Below are 20,825 nucleotides of genomic sequence, written 5' to 3' on the forward strand. Positions count from 1 at the left end.
CTGTGTCGTAATAACGCAGGATGCCCACAGGGTGGCGCTGCTTTGCACCAGAGAAAACGACTTCAGTGTGACAGCTTTTAATAGTCAGATGTGTGACAACACATTCATGACAAAAGACTTTACTTATGATTTTAAAAAAAGGGCTGAAGATGTGAAAACAGTGTGTTTGTATATGTATTCAATAATCACATTAGTATCTCTGGAGTGTGTGTGTGTGTGTGTGTGTGTGTGTGTGTGTGTGTGTGTGTGTTTCATGGTTGTTTAGTGTGGACACTGTGCAGCAGATCTCGCGCTCACCTGCTCCGCTGATTCCCGTGGAGCGCGCTCCTGGAGAGCCGTGCGTGCGCGTGCCACGCGCTGCTGAAGGTGTCATGAAATGAGGAGAAAGTCCGCTGCGGTGAGCAAGAGCGGGCTTTATAAGAGCGCGTATGGGAACAGACGAGGAATCGGATTACCGAGCGCACTCGACTACGATGGCCAGAAACACATCGCTTTATTTTCGCATTGTCGAGGGCAGGAACCTCCCGGCGAAAGACGTGTGAGTAATGAGTGTGTGTGAGAGGGTTAGGCAATTCTCAGCTCGTCCAATGTACATCACACTCACTCACGCACGCACACGCAGATGTCAATATGTCTCATTCTATACTTCTTTATTTTTGTGTCCTCGTCAGCTCTGGGACCAGTGATCCATACTGCATTGTAAAAGTCGACAATGAAGTTGTGGCCAGGTGAGTTTAGTGTTGTTATAAATGCAGATTTATAACCTACACTTCATGAAAATCATACAACAACAGAGTATCTATAGTCTGAATATTAATTATAGCAGATAATGTGCATTAGTTTTCTGCTCCTCTGCACATGTTAAACCCAGGGTAGAGAGAGAGGGGGAGTGTGTGTGTGTGTGTGTGTGTGTGTGTGTGTGTGTGTGTGTGTGTGTGGTGCCCACAGTGTGGCCCCTCCAGTACAGAGAACCTGATACTGGTCTGGCCTTTAAAACACCCACAGGTAACCATGGAGAAGGTGCATCAATTATTGCAGGGAGCTCCCAGTATAATCGAGGAGAACAGAGGTCCCGTGTTCTCCATATGACTGCAAGACGTACCAATAATTGTGTATATATACATATTTAAAAAAAAAAGCGTTTTCATTGTGTGTCTGACAGAAACTCAGATTTCTGTTGTACACGAGTGAATTCACTGGTTATTTTTTCCATCTGTGTTGAGGAAAAGCCAAACAATGATTCAGTGCAGACACTCAGACTAATTATCTCGTACTTGTAGCGTTGGCCAAATGACTCCTCGAGTGTGATGCTCATGGAGGATGTGGCTGGTGTGGAGGGAAATAATGGACGCACTCTGCTCATATATAGCTGTGTGAAATGTGCAGCTTTGGTTGTCCTCAGCTTGTTGTGAACAGATCGTGTTGTTGGGACGAATGCAGCCTTTTCAATATCTGGAGGAATTACATTCGTTCTGATGTGAACAACATCTTTGAGCGGCGTTTAAAAGAAAAAAGTATTATACTGTTTTCAATAATCTAAGTATATTAGAGTATTATGGACACATTTCAGTTCACGAAAGATTATTAATGTTCAATATGTAAGTTTTCATGCAGAACAGTGATTCTTAAACTTTTCAAAATGACTGATTTTGACCATAGATAGTCCTTTAGATCTGCGTAAATCCTTGACAGATGAATTTCACACATTTCATCCGAGTCCAAGAAATCACAATTGTTCAAATCAATTGTATGGTGTGAAATCACAACAAACATTATCTCTGGGACTTAACTAAGTCAGGCTTTACAATATAGAGAAGAGAAATCCAACAGTTAATGAACAAGATAAGAGAAACCTCTGACAGAACCAGACTCAGTGATATGCAGCATCTGCCTCGCCCGGTTGGGGTGAAAGGACAACTGGGGAATAGAGCAGAAGTATGTATCAGGTACATTAAGTGTGGAAATATCTGTTTTTTTTTATTGTATTCCAGTGTAATTTATATAAGCAGTAGCATGGATTGTTGCAAAATGTAGCGTCATAATGATGACAACACTACTCGTAATAATAGCCTTGCGACTGGATGTGGATGCTGCAGCCCAGGAGTCACGGGGAGCTGCAGAATGAGGACAGAGGGAGAGGGAGAGAGAGGACAGGGAGGAAAAGAAGCAGGTTAGCGTCATGTGATAATGTGATATTCATACCCTGACACCCCAGTATCCCCCCACCAGTTTAAGCAGCCTAACTAAGAGATGCTCTAACTATAAGCTTTATCAAAAAAGGAGGGTTTTAAGATAGAGAGAGTGTCACTGGGAGAGGAGGGGCCTGGTAACTGAAGGCACTTATGCGCTTACAGACTCTTGAGAACCACAAGTAAGCCTGTATTTAGAGACTGAAGTGATCCGTTAGGGTGATAAGGTACAACTAGGTCTTTCAGGTATGAAGGGGCCTGACCATTAAGTGTTTTGATTTTAAATTGAATTAGAAACTGTACGGGGAGCCGGTGTAGAGAAGCTAACACTGGAGTGATATGGTCTCTCAGAACTGGTGCTGCAGCATTTTGAATTAACTGAAGTGTTTTAACAAACGTGATGGAACATCCTGATAATAAGCAGTTTAAGGTGCATTATGTAATAAATCTAAAGCAACTGGCCATGAAATCCTCCTAATATGTCACAGAGACTCAGGAATAGTGATCATATAACAAACTGAACTCACCAACAACAACAGTACAGCCAAAATATTTGCATTAAAAAAATATTCAGCAGACTGCAAATCATGTTTATGTTATGAAATCATGTTTTGGCATGTGGCGCCACCTGCCGCCGTCTACCAATCATTGCAAGCAGTAGAGTCTAAGCTGCCGAGCAACCGCGGGTTGAAAACGAAACATAAAAGACCTCGGTATTTTGAATTTTAATGTAGTAACCGTTTTTGGCCACATTCTTACATATGGCACTTTTAAAGTAGTCTAATCTAGATGTAACAGAAGCATGAACTAGTTCTTGAAAATGTTCCTTGTGTTTCACAGGTGGAAGAAGGAAATGGAAATTAGTTTTAAGGCCTGGTTCCCTGCAGTGGAACTGGAAGCCATGGTAATGAGATCTAAAGTGACACTGTGGTCAGATAGTTTTTCTCTGAGGTGTTTAGGGCAGAGGATAATGACCTCAGCTTTGTCTGAGTTTAAAAGTAAAAGGACTTAATGCTTTTTCCTCATGACTCTGAACACATACATGTCCCCCAGCTGCACTTAAAGGTTCAGGGTGTTTTTTCAGCATCATTTGTAAATCAAGCGATCATTTCCTCTGTTTACAAGCCTTAAAGGAATGTGACATATGACCAATAGAAGGCAGGCTGCTCATGATGCAAAGAAAGAGAGAGAGCGAGTTAAGCAACACATGCAACAGAGAGCGTGTCAGTACAAGAAGAGTGTGAGAGATCGAGAGTTTGCCTGGGATCAGCTGTTGTGTACGAAATGATTGCATCTGTTTGTGTTGATCTGATAAAAAAACAACCTCACAGCAGAGAGCTGCTGTCCCCAAAACTTCACTGTTTTAAAAACCCAATAAGCATGTGAATCCTCCTCTTTTTATTCCAGGACGGCCACGGTGTGGAAGAACCTCAATCCTTTCTGGGGTGAAGAATATACGCTGCACCTGCCCATGGGTTTCCATTCTCTCTCCTTTCACGTCATAGATGAAGACACCATCGGGTAACACCATCATTCAGAGCTGCTCCAAATACTCACATCACTGTTGACTTGATTCATAGTTGTCTTAGCCGTCGTTATTTGCTGAACAGCCCATGAACTCATATATTTGTTTAAACGTGTTTAATGCTTTCTTTGAATAAATACAACCACAGAGAGAACACGATAACTGATCATTTCTTTGCCATGTTTCTTTACAGCCACGATGACGTCATTGGAAAGATTACGCTGAGCAAAGATGCCATCAGATCCCAAGTGAAAGGTAAAAGTGAAACTACAGCAATGTTCAGCAGTCTGTAGGAGGTCAAAGGTTAAACTTACATGGATCTCCATGGCCCAGTCAAAGGTGGAGGTGATTGAGGTCATTGAAACTCTGGGAATGTACTTTCCATGGTTTCTCACACAGTCTGTTTCAGGGTCTTTTTTTTTACTGTGATGTCCTCATGTTTGTCTGCTGTGAAATGAAGAAACAAAGCTTTTCAAATGACCCTGAACGTCTAGGATCGTGTCTCTCTTACAGAAGCTTTTACATCAGTGTGAAGGTCTTTGGTGTGTTGAGGTTGTTTAAAGTGTGGGACTGCAGGATGCTGATGTACTGTAGTGTTTATGTACGTATACTGCAGACTGACGCGTTCCTTGAAAGCCACCTGGCTTGGCCTGGTGTGATTTGTGATGACAGTGTGGTACCGAGTCAGATACTCTTCTCACAGTCTGGCCCACACACACACCCACACACACACACACACACACACACACACACACACACACACATACACTTCTATGTTTAAGAAAAGAGAAGAAGACAAACTTCCAGTCACATGATATGACCGATTTATTAACTACATCACATTTTTGACTGCTTGGCCAAGAGAGAGGAAGCTGCACACTCATATTTTTAGTTTGACTATTGCGTCATGAAGCTTATGTACAGCAATGTCTTGTGTTTATGGTGGAGACATTGGGCATCTGTGTCAATTCTTCTCCAGCACATCCTAAAAATTCTCACTGGAATGATATCTCATGCTCTCTGAAGCATTCTGATACAGTTTTAGTCAGACAAGTTAAATCAGTTAAAAAGACTTAATCCTAAAAAACGTAGGTTAATTCTACGACATTTACCAGGGAAATGTCTAAAATCTCAATATTTAACAGAGGAGTCTGGTCCACGACCGACATCGCACCGCCGATGTATTTCAGTCCAGAGTCTGTGCTCCGGACATGGAGGACGTACTGAACAAACATTATAAAATATAAAAATTTAAAATAATTAACTGCTTTACAAGTCACGAGACAGTTGTTTGTGTGTGTGTAAAACGTCATTCATTTGTACATAGTACCGTTTATGAATAATTGTTTTGTATTTAGTAGTTAAAACATTTTTTAATCGATATTCGAACATCGGATCTGGTATTAAAAAATCAGGGATTTTATTTTTAGGCCATGTCGCCCAGCCCTACTCGCAGAGGTGGAACGTAACGAAATACATGTACTCAAGTTACTGTATTGAATACTTTTTTTTGTGTATTTTGTATTTTTTAAGTACAATTTAAAATCAGGATTTTGTATTTTACTTGAGTACGTATTGCCATATTGTACTTAGTTGTACTTAGTAGAGTAAAAATAAAAATTCAGCACAATGAAGACCTACAGGGGGACAATATACACCAGAACCAGACGAATGATGATGTGATTAGCACCAGCACTGGTGCGTGAACATAGAGGGCACGCGCCAAAAGTGATGTAATATCCTGTGTTGCGCCGGGCGTGAGCTCCAAAATAGTTTTGGATTTCTGACCCCTTGTCATATTTCTACTACCCTCACATCCCACGCAAAGTAACTAAGTAACTAAGTAACTTTTACTTAAAGTACATTTCAAATGAACTACTTTTTACTTCTACTTGAGTACATTTTCAGATGACTACTTTTACTTCTACTTGATATATTTCATCAAAGTATTGGTACTTTAGCTTGAATACAATATTTTTCCACCTCTGCCTACTTGTAACATGAATATGATTATATAATATAATTCAGTGTATTTAGTCAGCAGAATGTTGCTCTACTTGACCAGTGGAAGTGACCCCAGATCATAACACTGCACCTATGTTTGTACAGTAGACACTAAGATTAATATTAGTGTTTGGCAGGGTCTTTAACTTTATATATTATAAAGCACAAATCTGCCATTTTGTTTTGATTTGATAACACATCGAAAGCTCCAGGTGACGTCTTCAACTCTTAATTATTGAATAAAACAGAGCAAAATACAAATACTCACAACTGAGATGCTAGGACTATAGTTTATGTTTGGTAATTTTGTCATTTTTTGTAATGGAAACTGCTGCAAAATTAAACTGTTGTTCCTCTGTTACCAGATTTCTGGACTTACAGCTCCAGCTATTAATACATTCTTAATGTAGGCGATTTTTTTTATGTTTCATGTACATCTGTTTCCCAACTGCCAGAAAATAATTTAACACCGTTTTCTTTTTATATAACCCAACATCACAAACATAATACATCGCCTCAAAGGGCTTTACACGATGCAAGTGACACACTCCTGTTACTAGATCCTCGTATCGAGGGAGGAAAAACTCTGGGAGAAACCTCAGGAAGTGCCACAGAGGAGGGACAGACATGTACAGCAGATAACAAACAAGAGTGGAAACGTATAAAATCCAGTTCCAGGTCCGTCCTCGGGAAATGGAAACACGTTTTGTGCTGCAGGTTTTGCCAGATTTTAATCACATCTGAAGAATTTTGCAAACCGACTCTGCCAAAGTGAACGAAGCCCCTGACCACGCAGGAGGTCTGGAAGAGGACAGAGCATGAAGACAAGTCATTGCATAATAGTTGATAAAAGAAGAAAGCGGAATCTGGGTCAAAGATGGAGGAGAGAGAGAGCTAATATACAGATGGAAACAAAGCACAGACAGCAGGGGTTTTAGAGAAAGCAGTAAATTCACAGGCAGTTTACAGTCAGTAGAATAATCCAGACGACCAGTTGCAGTGATTGGAATGTCAATAAGACTGAGACTGAGAGCAGCCCCATAGAGGACAGATACAAACATCCAACCAAAGTCAGAAAAGTGAGTTTTAAAGAGTTTTGCTAATAGCTAATATCTGTGTGTGTGTGTGTGTGTGTGTGAGATCAGGCGTGGATAGTTGGCTGAACCTGACGCGGGTGGACCCTGATGAAGAGGTCCAGGGAGAGATCCACTTGAGTCTGGAACTGCTGAAAGACACAGACAAGATCAGTCTGCGATGTCAGGTCATCGAAGCCAGGTAGATGATGATGAAATGCCGTCGAGAAAACAAGAGAAAAATAATAAATACCACAAGGTTCGACCGTAAAAACATGTGTCCAGTACTGCGCAAAAGTCTAGGACGCCAGCAGCATTTTAGTTTTTTTGTCAGATTGATTGAGCATTGGCATTTAGATTGATGTGACTGGTCTTGTGATGAGTTTAAATCCCCCCACATACAGTTTGTGTGTGTATGTAATGCTCAAGCATGACATTTCTCACAGCAGATATCGCTGTAAATCAGGGGTCTCAAACTGGCGGTCCTGGGGCCACATGCGGCCCCCCAATCGATAACATGCGGCCCCCCACTTAATATCATGTTATAATGAAAACTTGGCCCACGACCTCACCATCTATTAAACACAGTGTGTAACTGAGGCACAGCTGCCAGCGATAGAATATAATGTTTTTTATAACAGTAATAATAAGACATTTGATCAATTATCCCATTATTAAATGTATTATATACAACATTCAATTACATATACAGTATAAATACGCTTGTTAGGGCCCGAGCCATGAACGGCAGTGGCCGAAACGGCTCCTGGTACGAATTTTGATTACAGTTCACACTATTATTTATGTAATGTAAAATAAATGTCTGTTTTTGATCTTAAAACATTAATTTTGCATCATAAATAGTATTATTAAAGGTGCATTATGTAATAAATCTAAAGCAACTGGCCATAAAATCCTCCTAATATGTCACAGAGACTCAGGAATAATGTTCATATAACAAACTGAACTCACCAACAACAACAGTACAGCCAAAATATTTGCATAAAATTTTTTTTTTTGCAGACCACAAATCATGTTTATGTTTTGAAATCATGTTTTGGCATGTGGCGCCACCTACCGCTGTCTACCAATCATTGCAGACAGTAGAGTCTCAGCTGCCGAGCAACCACGGGTTGCCAGTTACGTCAGAAAACGAAACCTAAAAGACGTCTGTATTTTGAATTTGAATGTAGTAACCGTTTTTGGCCACATTCTTACATATGGCACCTTTAAGGATGCGTTTGATATCATGATGCAATATTGTAAACAGTTGTTTTTTTCCCCCACTTTTAGTTCTCTACGCCGACCCCCTCTTGACCACAATAGATGCGCTTTGGCCCCCAGGTCATTTGAGTTTGAGACCCCTGCTGTGAATGACATAGTAGGGCAAACACAGATTAATTAGGGTTCCACTCCAATTTTAATAGAGCCAGGGTCATGTTACGGTTCAAATTCAAAGTGTATGTCACAGTAAATATTTGACACAGCTGTTCTTTCCTGAAAACGTTGTTATTCGAAAGATTCTTTCTTGTTTCCTGTGTTTTCTGGATGTTATTTGGGAGCTGAAATCTTGGCACCTTCACCCCACAGGACCCGACACTCTCCTCTGAGTCATACTTGACACCATCACACCAGTCGCTGACCCATCTGTGTGTCCCAGGCTCTCTCCTCTCTAATGAGCTGGTGATGTCACACCAGGCCTGACACTGTGTTATTCAAACACAAGAACAAGATACAGATACAGAGAAGTTTATTGATCCCCAGCAGACAGAGAAATAACAAATACACTCTGCAGCTGAATCCTTAGTGAGGAGGAAACAGTGTGGTGCACAGGGGGATAAATAAAAACCATCATAAATAATGAGAGTTTCATTCCCATGTGTCTAGTGACAGGGCCACATTTATTCTTTCTAAAAAAGTGTCCACTCCTGCTCTACCTCACTGACAGTGATACGAGTGTGTGTCTTGATGCTTTGAGTGCATTGATCACTTCTGCTGTCTGTCTTTTTTTGGTCTGTGGACACAGAGACTTGGCTCCGAGAGACATCTCTGGAACCTCTGATCCATTTGCGAGGGTTATTTTTAACAACCACAGTGCAGAGACTTTGGTGAGCTCATGTGTTTGTGCTTGTACAGGATGTAATTGTTTCAACACACTTTTTCACAGTCACTGTTTGATTTCCTTTTATAAAAACACACACATGTTTGTATTTATTGTTATTGATGTTGTAGTTTAAATTTTGCATCATTTAGATTATCAAGAAAACCCGTTTCCCTCACTGGGGAGAGACGCTGGAGATGGAGTTGGATGCGGAGGAACTGAGTGAGGAAGTAAATGTCACTGTGGAGGTCTGGGACTGGGACATGGTTGGCAAGAACGACTTTCTGGGGAAGGTGAGGAGGATATTATTTAGATTAGATTATATAGATGATGAAATGATTTTTCTTGCCTGATCTTGCGTCCTTGTATCCTCGGTGTTGACACAGGTGGAGATCCCCTTCGCTTGTTTGCACAAGACACCTCTGTTAGAGGGCTGGTTTCGTTTGCTACCCTTGGGAAACAATGATGTTGATGCTGGGTGAGGAATATGGGTGTGTTTGTTTGTACAGTGTAGTGAGTGTGTATGCTCGTATAGTATAGCTGAGGCACTTATTCAGTTAGTAGAAACAGACACAGAATGTGTTTGTTTGTTTGTTTGTTTAAATGCAGCCAAGGAAAGTACTCCTTCCCCTTTGTTCTCTCTTTCACTCACAGGTGCAAAGCTGTGAGCAGCTGCTCCTTAAGATAAGATGTATTATTTAAAACCAAATAGAACTGAATAAACTACACAAGGAGTCAGAGTTGTAATTGAGGGCTGCACACCAACATAAGTCAATACTGTGTAAAATGTCAATGAGGGGTTTGATTCCTGGCTCCATATATTGCACAAAGATGAGCTGTGTGAAAGCTGAAACTGTCGTGTAAAGCACAAACGTGCAATCAATACATTTATATTTATATTTATAATACATTGCAGATTTTATTTTCTGCCCTGTTCCCAGTGGTAAACTGGGGGCGCTGCGTCTAAAGGTGCGCTTGGTAGAGGATCGGATTCTTCCATCTGTTTACTACCAGCCTCTCATTGACCTCCTGGTGGAGTCGGTTATCTCCCCTGCAGAGGTCAGCATCACAACTCAGTACCGACTCCCATTTGCTCAGCTGAATGATAAATGTTTTCATTTGAAGTCCATCTGGTCGATGTGATCATGTGTGGGTTTGCCTGCCCACAATAACCTGAGTCATGCCGTCACCAGGTGGAGGACAGCAGCGCTCTCACCATGTTGGAGGACGTGACGACGGTCGAGAGTCGTCAAGATGTGGCGATGACCCTGGTGAAGATCTACCTGGGCCAAGGCCTGGTGGTTCCCTTCCTGGATTACCTTAACACCCGGGAGGTCAACCACACCAGTATGAACAAACGAACAGAATATCAGAAGTGTCTGTACTGATAGAACCTCAATGCCTTCAGATCTGAGCTGAAAACATTTGACATGCGACACACACACACGCAATCCACACTGTGGTCAGAGTTTGGGACGAGCTACAGCGTGGGCTTTTAACGCCAACGTCATGGTCTGTTTGTGGGCATCGAGAACCCCTGCTAGTGCTATATTTAATCCAACAAGGAGAAGAACAGTCTCCTCATGACTCCTCTGTGGCCTGGATTAGTCATGGTTTTGCCTCCGCACCAGATTCCCATGATAATTCACACAGAGTTGTGCTCTGGTCTTTGGGTTCTGTTGGTGGAGTTTGAGATAATAAGCATAGTGCCTAAGTTTCCATAGCAACTCCACATGATCCTAAGGGTAAGTGCTTGATCAAGAATAGATTGTGTTGGCAGCCAGACATTAAAGTTGGGCACAGGGGTAAGGAAAGGAAAATGCACTTCTCCTCTAAAAATCATTTACTGAGACCCCAGACTTTTTTGTTTTTACCATTGTTTGGATGAGGTCAGCCTCACATGGAGGTCTTTTAAAGCAGATGAATACATCACACATGGCAGAAGCCTGAGCTGACGTCAGAGTCAGACAAAGGATCCACACACTGTATTAATATCTGCCAGTGATTTGAATTAATCTCAGATTATGGTTTCTATGATAACTGCTTCATTACTGTGGAACGATTAATCATATCTAAGCTTCTCTATGGGTTCAGTAGGCTGTTTTGTACGATGTATTTTAGGTTAAATTCTGTTATTATTTACTAAACCTGTCCTTTTTTATCTCCTGCAGCTGATCCCAACACTTTATTCCGCTCTAACTCACTTGCATCCAAAGCCATGGAACAATTCATGAAGGTGTGTTGACACATGTGCCTCTCTCGACACTGAGATAGTGACATGTCTAAGTCAACACATAGATATGTTGTTAACCTATAGTCTTGTTTTGCTGTCAGGCTGTCGGCATGCTGTATCTGCATGAGGTGCTGAAGCCCATCATCAATCGCATCTTTGATGAGAAGAAATACATCGAGCTGGACCCGTGTAAGATCGACCTGAACCGCACCAGGTAAAACACCTTCTCATTCTCACACAGACGCACACCTTGCCCTTCTTCTGGCCTAAAATAGTCCAGATCTGTGTCACAGTGCTTGTGTGTTAGAGCAGTCAAATGGAAACGCTGCCACAGAAGATGGCCCCTGTCTTTTACCCTTCACCCCTGAGAGGAAGACAAAGCTGTGAGAAAATGAAAAAAAGGAATATGAAAAGGGGGGTGGGCTGTTGCTTGGCAACTGCCATGATACCCAAGAGACGTCTATATCTGACATAGAGGGAGGTCCAGGAGCTAACGTCTGCTACAGCAGATCCACCTGTACACATGCCATAACATACTTTAATCATACTCCATATAAAGTCTCATTATTAATGATATCATTTTTTTTTTAATTAGAGTTGTATTGTTACATTTCTTGCAAAGAGTCTTGTTTTTTCTCCGCAGGCGAATTTCATTTAAAGGTGCGGTGTCAGAGGCAGAGGTTCGGGACAGCAGTGTGGAAATGCTCCAAATCTACTTAACCAGCATCATCGAATCCATAGTGGGCTCAGTGGATCAGTGTCCGCCAGTCATGAGGGTGGCCTTCAAACAGCTGCACAAAAGAGTTGAGGAGCAATTTGTTGAACCTGAAAACGAGGTCTGTCTGCGGCAAAGCATTTTAACTCTGTACGCATGTATTCATTTATACTGTGAGACAGCTCTCAGGTTCATTAACAAAGCCATTTTCATTGTTACAGGACGTGAAATATTTGGCCATCAGTGGATTCTTCTTCCTGCGTTTCTTCGCTCCAGCGATCCTCACACCTAAACTGTTCCAGCTGAGAGACCAGCATGCTGACACTCGCACCAGCAGAACACTGTTACTACTGGCCAAGGTACAACGCACAAAAACATACACACTGCTATGAATAATTTATTTGTGTCCAGGCATCGCAATTAAATGCTGATAAACAAACAGCCGAGAGGTGGATGCGACTGTCAGCTGTGAGAAATCTGCTTATGTAAAACAAGTAAACAAAACAGAATGACTGCATGCTTAAACTGCTACTGTAAGTCCAGGGAAGCTCATACAAAACAACATCACAGTGGATTACCAGCAATTAGTGGTTTTCAGTGTCATTGTTTGTTGTAATTTTGTTTAGGTAATATCTCATATTACCTACATACTTTATGTTCTCCTATAAAGCACAATCCTGTCTCACTGCAAAAGAAACCCTTGTTACTGACAACAAAAGAGTGTTTACCATCACCAGTCATAGTAAACAAACAGAACAGTCGGTCATGGTCTTGTATTACAGTTTTTCTCAATTGTTTACACACAAATTCTGGTACTTGAGACACAATGACCACAACAGGTAACTCATGCACCAACCCCCTGAACCAACTCTGCTAAACTACAAGCACAATTCCTGCTTTACACTCAAATTGCAGTTGTAAAACACACTTTTTTCGAAACACTACACACAATTCTCTGCATTTGGCACAATTTTCATGAAGAAAATCTCTTGTTTTCACAAAGAACACACTGTCATTCAAAATTCTAAAATTAATTTCCCTACTATGCAAACTGACTCATCACATGGGAAAACACCTGTCACACAGGTTTACAATTTGCAATCAGTGCGTTAGCATAAACAGGTTCTGTTTTGTATGTAGACAACTGTGCAACTTTGTGTTGGTTGGGATGTACACTGTGTACATTGTTTTTGTGGGAAATATATAGGACTACAATATATTTGTTACTGTGTATTTGTGTGTTTTGGGTATAAAAAGAATCCATCCATTATCTAACGCTTCATCCTCCAGCGGAGGGTCGCTGGGTGACATAGGACAGTCCATCACAGGGCCTATAAAAACAATATTCTAAAATATTTTACACACTTATGTATGTAAAGTGTTATGTAGTTAGTGTAACACTAAACACTAAAAAAGGCCTAAGTCATTATGATCGATGAAGAAGAAGTGTTTTCCATACATCATAGTGTTTTACATTGATCACATCAGTGTTCAACTGGTTCTTATAAATGTCTAATGATATGATGGTTTGTCTGTGTCATTTGAAAACAAAATACCATTTTGTGAAGAAATAACATTGTTTTAAATGTTAAGTTTCATTTTGCAGGAGAATTGAGGGGTTTTGTCCATTGTGTGTGTGTTTTTGGATTTTGTGTGTAGAGTTCTGAGAGCATGAGGCAAGCTTTCAGAAAATGTGTGTAAACAATTGAGAAAAACTGTAAATGCTGCAGGTCGCTGTCCCTGGTGCTGAAGTGTCTTTACCACAGGCTTCAACACAGAAAAGGAACAAGCTTCTTTTTACCTGTGTATGTGCTCTGTGACCACGCTGCGGGTTCAAAGACGAGCATCAGAGAGTTGTTTAGAGACGGACTTCCTCCTCGCCCCGGGCCAGGCGTGGGCTGGACAAAGGGCCTCCCAGCATGCCTTGCCACAGAAACCCTTTTGATCTCTGACTTTGAGATATTATGCCTCCACTCACACTGAGCGCTGTCACTCGCTGCAGATTTGATGTTGTGTGTTTTTTGCTCACCAGGCTTTGCAGAGTGTTGGGAACCTGGGCCTTCAGCTGGGTCATGGAAAGGAACAGTGGATGGCGCCTCTCCATCCCATCATCCTTCGCAGCGTCTCGTCTGTGAAAGACTTCCTCGACAAGTTAATTGACATAGATCACGACATCGGTAAGGCTGCTAACGAGTTCTGAGGTCAGGCTGAGTTCATTGGCCTGCTACTTAAAAAAAAAAAAAAGTTAATCAGCCACTGACCAGCTGCTGATAGAAAGATTAGCTGAAACAAAGCTGTCGACGCTTGGTGAAAAATTCATAACTCGCTGGAAGCCTAGAAAAGAGATGGCAGGGTTAATGAGCTGGTGAGAAGCTGCTTTCTTAGCGTCATGTATGAGTGAAACATCTTCTCCCTGTGACAGATCATGTTTCTGCCTCCTTCAGTAGATCACACACACACACACACACACACACACACACACACACACACACACACACACACACACACACACACACACACACACACACACACACTTTCTCTTAAAGGCCAGTTTGACATTTCATGCTCTTCGGGTGCATTTGTCAGACACAAGTGGAGGCTTGTTCTGCCTCTTTGAAGCTGCCTGATAAATGCAGGGCTGGGCAATAACAAAGTGCTGCAAATATACACCGCAGTTCACTGTAGTGGCCTGCTCATCGTCACAGCACCACCCTGTGTCTGTATGGAAGAACATGCCGTCAAATGTATATCCCAGCTGCTGCCTCTCTCTCTCTCCCTGCAGTGTCTGAGGTTCCTCAGAGAGCTGTGTTCATGCCCTCTGTCACAGTCAAAGAGGGATTCCTCTACAAACACAAAGCAGAGGGCCCTCAGCTGCTGTCGCGCTTTGCATTCAAGAAACGCTACTTCTGGCTGACCAGTGAGACGCTGTCATACGCGAAGATGCCCGATTGGCAGGTTGGTACTAAATACCGTTAGCGTACTGTGTATGAGTGTGTTATATACAGGGTATTCGCGGGGTCTTAAAAAGTCTTAAATCCAATCATTTGAATTTAAGGCCTTAAAATGTCTTAAATTCTCCTAAAATCTCATAAAAGGTCTAAAATTCAGTTGTGAAAGGTCTTAAAAATCTATTAACGTTACTTTTGTATAAAAAAATGCATAAACTTCAGTCTCGCTTTGAAATGTTTCTATTTTTGAGGATGCGATAACATAACCACAACACGGATCTAAAGTAGGCCACCTGTGCTGCCTGGTAAGAATTTATCGAGCTGTGTGCGCGCCGCGGTGTGTTTCAGCTTAGCATAGCAGCGGAGAAAACATAATGAAAGCCCACAGCTAAGCCAAATTGCTTAGTTGTTCAACGATTTGTCTTAAATTGTATTCATTATGGTCTTAAAAAAGTCTTAAAAAGTCTTAAATTTGACTTGTTTAAACCTGCAGAGACCCTGTTTATAGACTCATTACAATCAAACCTCCGTCACATAAGTTCACTCCTCAGCTCCACACTTCACAGCTTATTCGTTTTAAGTCAAGACAGAAGAAGGCAACGGCAACATTACGCAAGTAAAGCGAGTCACCTGCAAACAGGTTAGATTAAAACTGATATATTTCAAGAAAGCGGAGCAGAATAAATGAACTGAAGAGAGTGTTGTGGAAATGATTGGTGATCTGTGTTCTAGGCTAAACATTGCTGAGTAAACTTAGCTCATGTAAAAGTGACTCATCCATTATTAGAAGCTGATGAGGCTTTGGAAGATGAAGGACGTTTATCAACTTGTATTATTTAAAAAAAAAGAGGAAACATTTTAGTCGCCCGCAGCCTGGTTTAATGTGTTTGTGTTGATCTCCTTGTGTGAACATCATCAAGTGTTATTACCATGTGGTGCCAAGCCTTGTGATAATGATATTGTCTCATTCCCCAGCCAGAGCGAAAGAGAGAGAGAGAGAGAGAGAAAGAGAGAGAGCAGCCCCTTTCTCTCTCTCTCTCTCTCTCCCTCTCCCGTAAAAGCTCTCTCTTTGAGCTCATCTGCTTTGTGCATCAGGAATAAAAGCGAGGCTTAATTGAAGGCTGTGGATATTCATGCTAACATTGCAAATCAGATTGTAAACAATGTCCTGGCCCCTGTCCTCCATGTTGGACCACTCCAGTCTCAGTGAAGCAAGCCTCCATTGGAAGAGGCTGATTTACACTTTAAAGTGGCCTCATCTTTTCTTCTGCCTCCCATCCTAATGCATACAAAATACCTCAATCCCACTCACTGCACCACCAATTTTCTTCTTTTCTTCGTGATCAAATGCCACTTTTATTTCAGTGTAAACTTGATCCGATCCCTCAGCACCAGCCCTCTACATGCTGGTCTTAATTGGTGCTATGGTTTGTGGTTCATCTGTTGCAGGTGCGCTCCTCCATCCCTGTTCAGTGTGTGTGTGCTGTGGAGAGGGTGGATGAAAACGCCTTTCAGCAGCAGAACGTAATGCAGGTCATCACCCAGGACAGCGACAGGCAGACCAACACCATATACATCCAGTGCAAGGTGCATTAATTAATCCATTTATTTAGTTTACCACTGAAATGTTGTTAAAAAGTTATATTTACATAGTAATGACCGCTCATAAAAAGGAATGTTTAATTTCTTCCTGACTTTAAAGGAACACTAAACTCATGGTCGTGTATTTTTTTGTTTTTGTCTGAGTAGAACGTGAACGAGCTGAATCAGTGGCTGTCAGCAATCAGGAAGGTCAGCATCTACAACGAGTGCATGCTGCCCTCTTTCCATCCAGGCGCTCACCGCAGTGGCAAGTGGACCTGTTGCCTGCAAGCAGACCGCACTGGTAAATCTTGCTTTTATCACTGGTGGCAGTGTACGAACAGAGCTATGATCTCACCACATTTGTAGCCGTCGTGTCTTTGTTGCTTCTTCATAATGTTATTATTATTAAGCTACGTGTAGCCACAGCTGCTCTGGAGCAGACGGAAGCGTCAAACGGCTCCTCCAACCACCACGATCATTCATACACACATAGACAAACAACCATTCATCCATTCAGGTTTTTTAGAAATGGAAGCCGGAGAAACCCCCCCCCCCCAAAAAAAAATGGCGAGAACATGCAAACTCCTTGCAGAAAGGCCCTTGTTCCACTCGCTTTAAGTTTTCCAACTGGAGTTTGAACCTAGGAACCCGGGTCTTCTTGCTGCAAAGGCGAGAGTGCTTACCACTACACCAACCGTGGGCTGGGTTTTAGGGATTTTTTTAGGGAATGTGATTTTCTGTGGACATTTTCATGTCTTAAAGGTGAAATAAGTAGTTTATAGTGACATCTAGAGGAGAGGCTGAAATTTACAACAACGAACTGCTCCCCTGCTCACCCCCTCCCTTCCCTGAGCGATACGGTATCCTCAGCCGGTCAAATGTCGTCCTCGTCGTCTTTCCCGTGGTGCGGGCGTACGGTCAAGTAATGGTGTTCCTTTATCCGCTGGTCCTCCATTCTTAACGCGTAAAAAGATCTGCTCTCAGTCTCGTTTCAGCGCTCGATTTTTTCTCTCGGGTTGGTCTATACAGGCTCCCGTAGAAAGATGGCGTCGTGGCAATGCAACAGCGGCCCGCGACCATGTTATTTTACATTACTTTTTGAAACACTACGAAAATGAAACAAAAAATATTATACAGCGACTAGACAATGCAGGAGCACATAATATGTATAAAAAGTGGATTTTGGGTCATATAAACCCATGTATACTACACAGTGTCCCTTTAAAGTGTCTTAGAGCTGCTTCTGATGACATTTCTTTTATCATTTTATCTGGTATTGTTTACCAGATGATGATTATGTGTCTTGTTGTCATACCAGAATTTGCAGGATTGGTGGTTATTTGTATTTGTTGACACCTGCACTGTCTGTGTGTGTGAGGGTCATGTGTACATGTGTGTTTTCAGTCACAGGCTGCAGCAGAACCCACTCAGCTGTGACTCTGGGTGACTGGAGTGATCCGCTGGATCCTGATGTCGAGACTCAGACCATTTACAAGCAGCTTTTCCAGGGCAGAGACAAACTGAGGTCAGCAAAGGGAATGGGGGTGCAGTACATTTATTAGACACTGGAGGTCTATGTTGCAACGCTCAATCGAATACATCAGACAAACAAAAGTGATGATCGTACACTTAATGTTTCTGATTCTGCAGGAAAAAATATGTGGAGCTACCAGACACTGATGAGACACTGAGAAATAAAGAACAGATCTGCTCTGACATTCACCCTGGTGAGGCTACAGTAGCTGCTGCTTCTAAACTCTAAAATTTACTCTACTGTAAACTCAACAGTATGTTTTATGTTTGCTTATTATTATTTGCATGTCTGTCCTGGATGAGGGAATCTTCCTGAGCATTTTTTTCCCTTTTTAAAAAGAGCCTCAGGACGACTCTACATGTACAGATTGTAAAGCTCACTGAGGCAAACTGATGATTTGATCTACAGTCCCTCGCTTTATGAGCATGATTACACATGTGCACATGTGTCTTTCTCACAGATGGTGCAGAATGCAGCGTTCAGAGTCTGAAGGCCGGTCAGAGTGTCACCACCCGGCTGCTGGCCGTCATCGACGACCTGGAGCAGGCTCACGACACCTTCCAGCGCAGAGAGAAGCAGGAAGACACCAGTGTCGTTTTGAATCCATAGACTTGACATAGACTCACATTAATGCATGAGAGGAAGAGAGTGAGGGAGGGAGGGAGGGAGGGAGAGAGGGAGGGGGTGCATCATGCACAGCTGAGCATCAGATGTTCACTTCCTTGTTGTAGAGTTGTAGAGAGAGAAAGAACAGGATTCAACCTCCTCCAGCCTTTTTGTTCATTCCTTGCTGTAAAGAGCACAAGAAGACTCTTTTTGTGAACTCAGTGCCACTGACTGACAGAGATTGAGACTTTGAAGCATGCGCTGCCTTGAGATATTTTTTACATAGATGGCGAAAAATCTGTTGCGTTGTCTGCATCCACTTATTGTGAAATGTGAAAAGAAGCTTTTTATATTTTGAAATATTGTACAGGACCGCACATTTTTATGCAAACTGCTTGTTGTAGTGTGGTCGACCTGAATGGTTTTTATTTGCTTTTATTGACATTTGTATCTCTTTATCAGCGTGGCTGCACTGACGTTAATATCACACGCACACACACACAGTCTTGTACTTGCTGCATACTGAGAACCAGGTAAAAGTGCTGGCAAAGTGAGGACCAGCATTTACACTTTATAAATCAACACAATTACAAATATCTACTTCATGAATGACATCTATAAAAAAAAACTACTGGGTGCAGTACCATAAAATGTCTGTAGGTGGCAAAAAGTGTGTGAAACACCGGGACTGGAAAACGTTTTTTTTTACCAAATTGAGGATTTCTGTTATAGTTTAGTTAGAGTATAGCATGTTTACAACCTAAGGAAATGATTTCAATGAAAACAAAGTGAGGACCGGCCAAAATGTCCTCACTTTGTAAAAATGACCTCACCTGGTTGGTTAAAAACCCTCACTGGTCCTCAGTAAGCGGCAAGTACAAGAACACACACATGTACACACGTATTATGATTGTTGCTTTGGTCCCTTTATACAATAACAGTGTGCTTTTGTTTGGTGCTATGGCCAGTCAACGTAAATGTTCTGATGTCATTTGCATATTGTTGTCGCCATTCCTAATGTCATATTATGGGTAATATTTACCTGTTACCAAAAATAATGTCCATTCATCTAGAGGATTCATATAAAATACAACTGAGGCAATTGAAATGACATTTTATTTGGAGATTTCCCTCATTTATGTGCCACTGCATTTGACTCGTTTGAGATGCCAAATTTGCTTTTAGAAAAGTGTAAAAATCTAATTTCTATAATAGGTAGACACACAGATTAGGGGAAAAGGCAAAGAGAAAGTTAGAAGAAACCAAATTATTGTGCTTTTCACAAGAAACTTCAGACATCTGAGCTTAAACATTCAAGGTATTAACTTGAATGTTTTAGCTCAGATGTCTTTAGATTTTTATGTTATGTTCATAAAACACAACATCAACATTTAGTATTGAACCTTTTTTTTATTTTCATTGAGGAACTTTCTATTGTGACTGAATTATTGCTCAGCTTTGACTGCACTCACCACCAACATGAGGTCATTTCCCAGAGAGCGATTAGTGTTCAGAGTTTTTCCCTGAAACAGAGATCAGGTCAATGATGTCTCCGATAACCTCAGCGTGTGTAATCCTGCCTCTGGAGCTCCACACATTTTAATCTGGTGCAAAATAAGAGTGAATATTCGTCCTATTTTAGATGTGAAGCTTCAACAGTTATTTTGTAAAATGTGTTTTCTTGATGCCACTTCACTATTTTTGAGCTAACGTGTTAAAACGTCAATAGATATTTCCTGAATGAGGGCTTTTATTTTGACAGGAAGAAGAAGGAGAGTAACACATTACCTGTATTTTATTTTGCAAATAACTGATGGATTGTTAATGTGAATGAATCACAGCGGTATTATTCAGTAAATTATTATTTCAACTAACACGTGTAGTGTCAAATTTGTGCCTAGGAAAATAAAAGTGGCCCTTCACAATAAAGTAATTGCTTTTTACACTTCCATTAATAAATGATTAACTCTTAAGAATTGAATTGTCTGTCTAAAGTCCATTCTAAAGCAGAACAGTAATAGATGATTTACAATCAACGATTTTGATAATGAATTCATCGATTGAATTTAAAATAAATAAGTAAAAGCAATTTTTCATCTTTTTAAAAGTGAACAATTTCTGGTTTCTGACCCAGTGTCACGAACCACAGTGATTAGTTTGTGTTTCCAGGAGACACTTGAAAGTGGGTAAGAGTTAGAACGTCTCCACACCTGCAGTCCCACACTCTTAGAAATAGAGGTTCCAAAAGGGTCCTTCTACAAGGGCTGAGGTTCTTGGTGGAACCTTTATTAAAAGGTTCTAACTGGAGCCAAA

At 41.4% G+C, this 20,825-nt stretch overlaps 1 protein-coding gene across 1 annotated transcript; it reads left to right on the top strand.

The window, feature by feature from the left end:
• Window positions 1-471: 471 nt before the first annotated feature.
• rasal1 (RAS protein activator like 1) lies at window positions 472-18,515 on the top strand (the record flags this gene model as incomplete). Its single annotated transcript, XM_083902680.1, has 21 exons — window positions 472-538; window positions 672-728; window positions 3,597-3,710; window positions 3,908-3,969; window positions 6,864-6,993; window positions 8,818-8,899; window positions 9,045-9,185; window positions 9,279-9,370; window positions 9,834-9,951; window positions 10,086-10,239; window positions 11,064-11,128; window positions 11,227-11,339; window positions 11,769-11,961; window positions 12,062-12,199; window positions 13,873-14,017; window positions 14,623-14,795; window positions 16,238-16,375; window positions 16,538-16,673; window positions 17,777-17,897; window positions 18,023-18,099; window positions 18,367-18,515. The coding sequence occupies exons 1-21, from the start codon at window positions 474-476 to the stop codon at window positions 18,513-18,515; spliced, it is 2,463 nt and encodes an 820-aa protein (XP_083758806.1). The 5' UTR covers window positions 472-473.
• Window positions 18,516-20,825: the final 2,310 nt, after the last annotated feature.

This window comes from Microchirus variegatus (genome assembly GCF_963457635.1).
Source record: "Microchirus variegatus genome assembly, chromosome: 16".
In the NCBI taxonomy this organism is placed as follows: Eukaryota; Metazoa; Chordata; class Actinopteri; order Pleuronectiformes; family Soleidae; genus Microchirus; species Microchirus variegatus.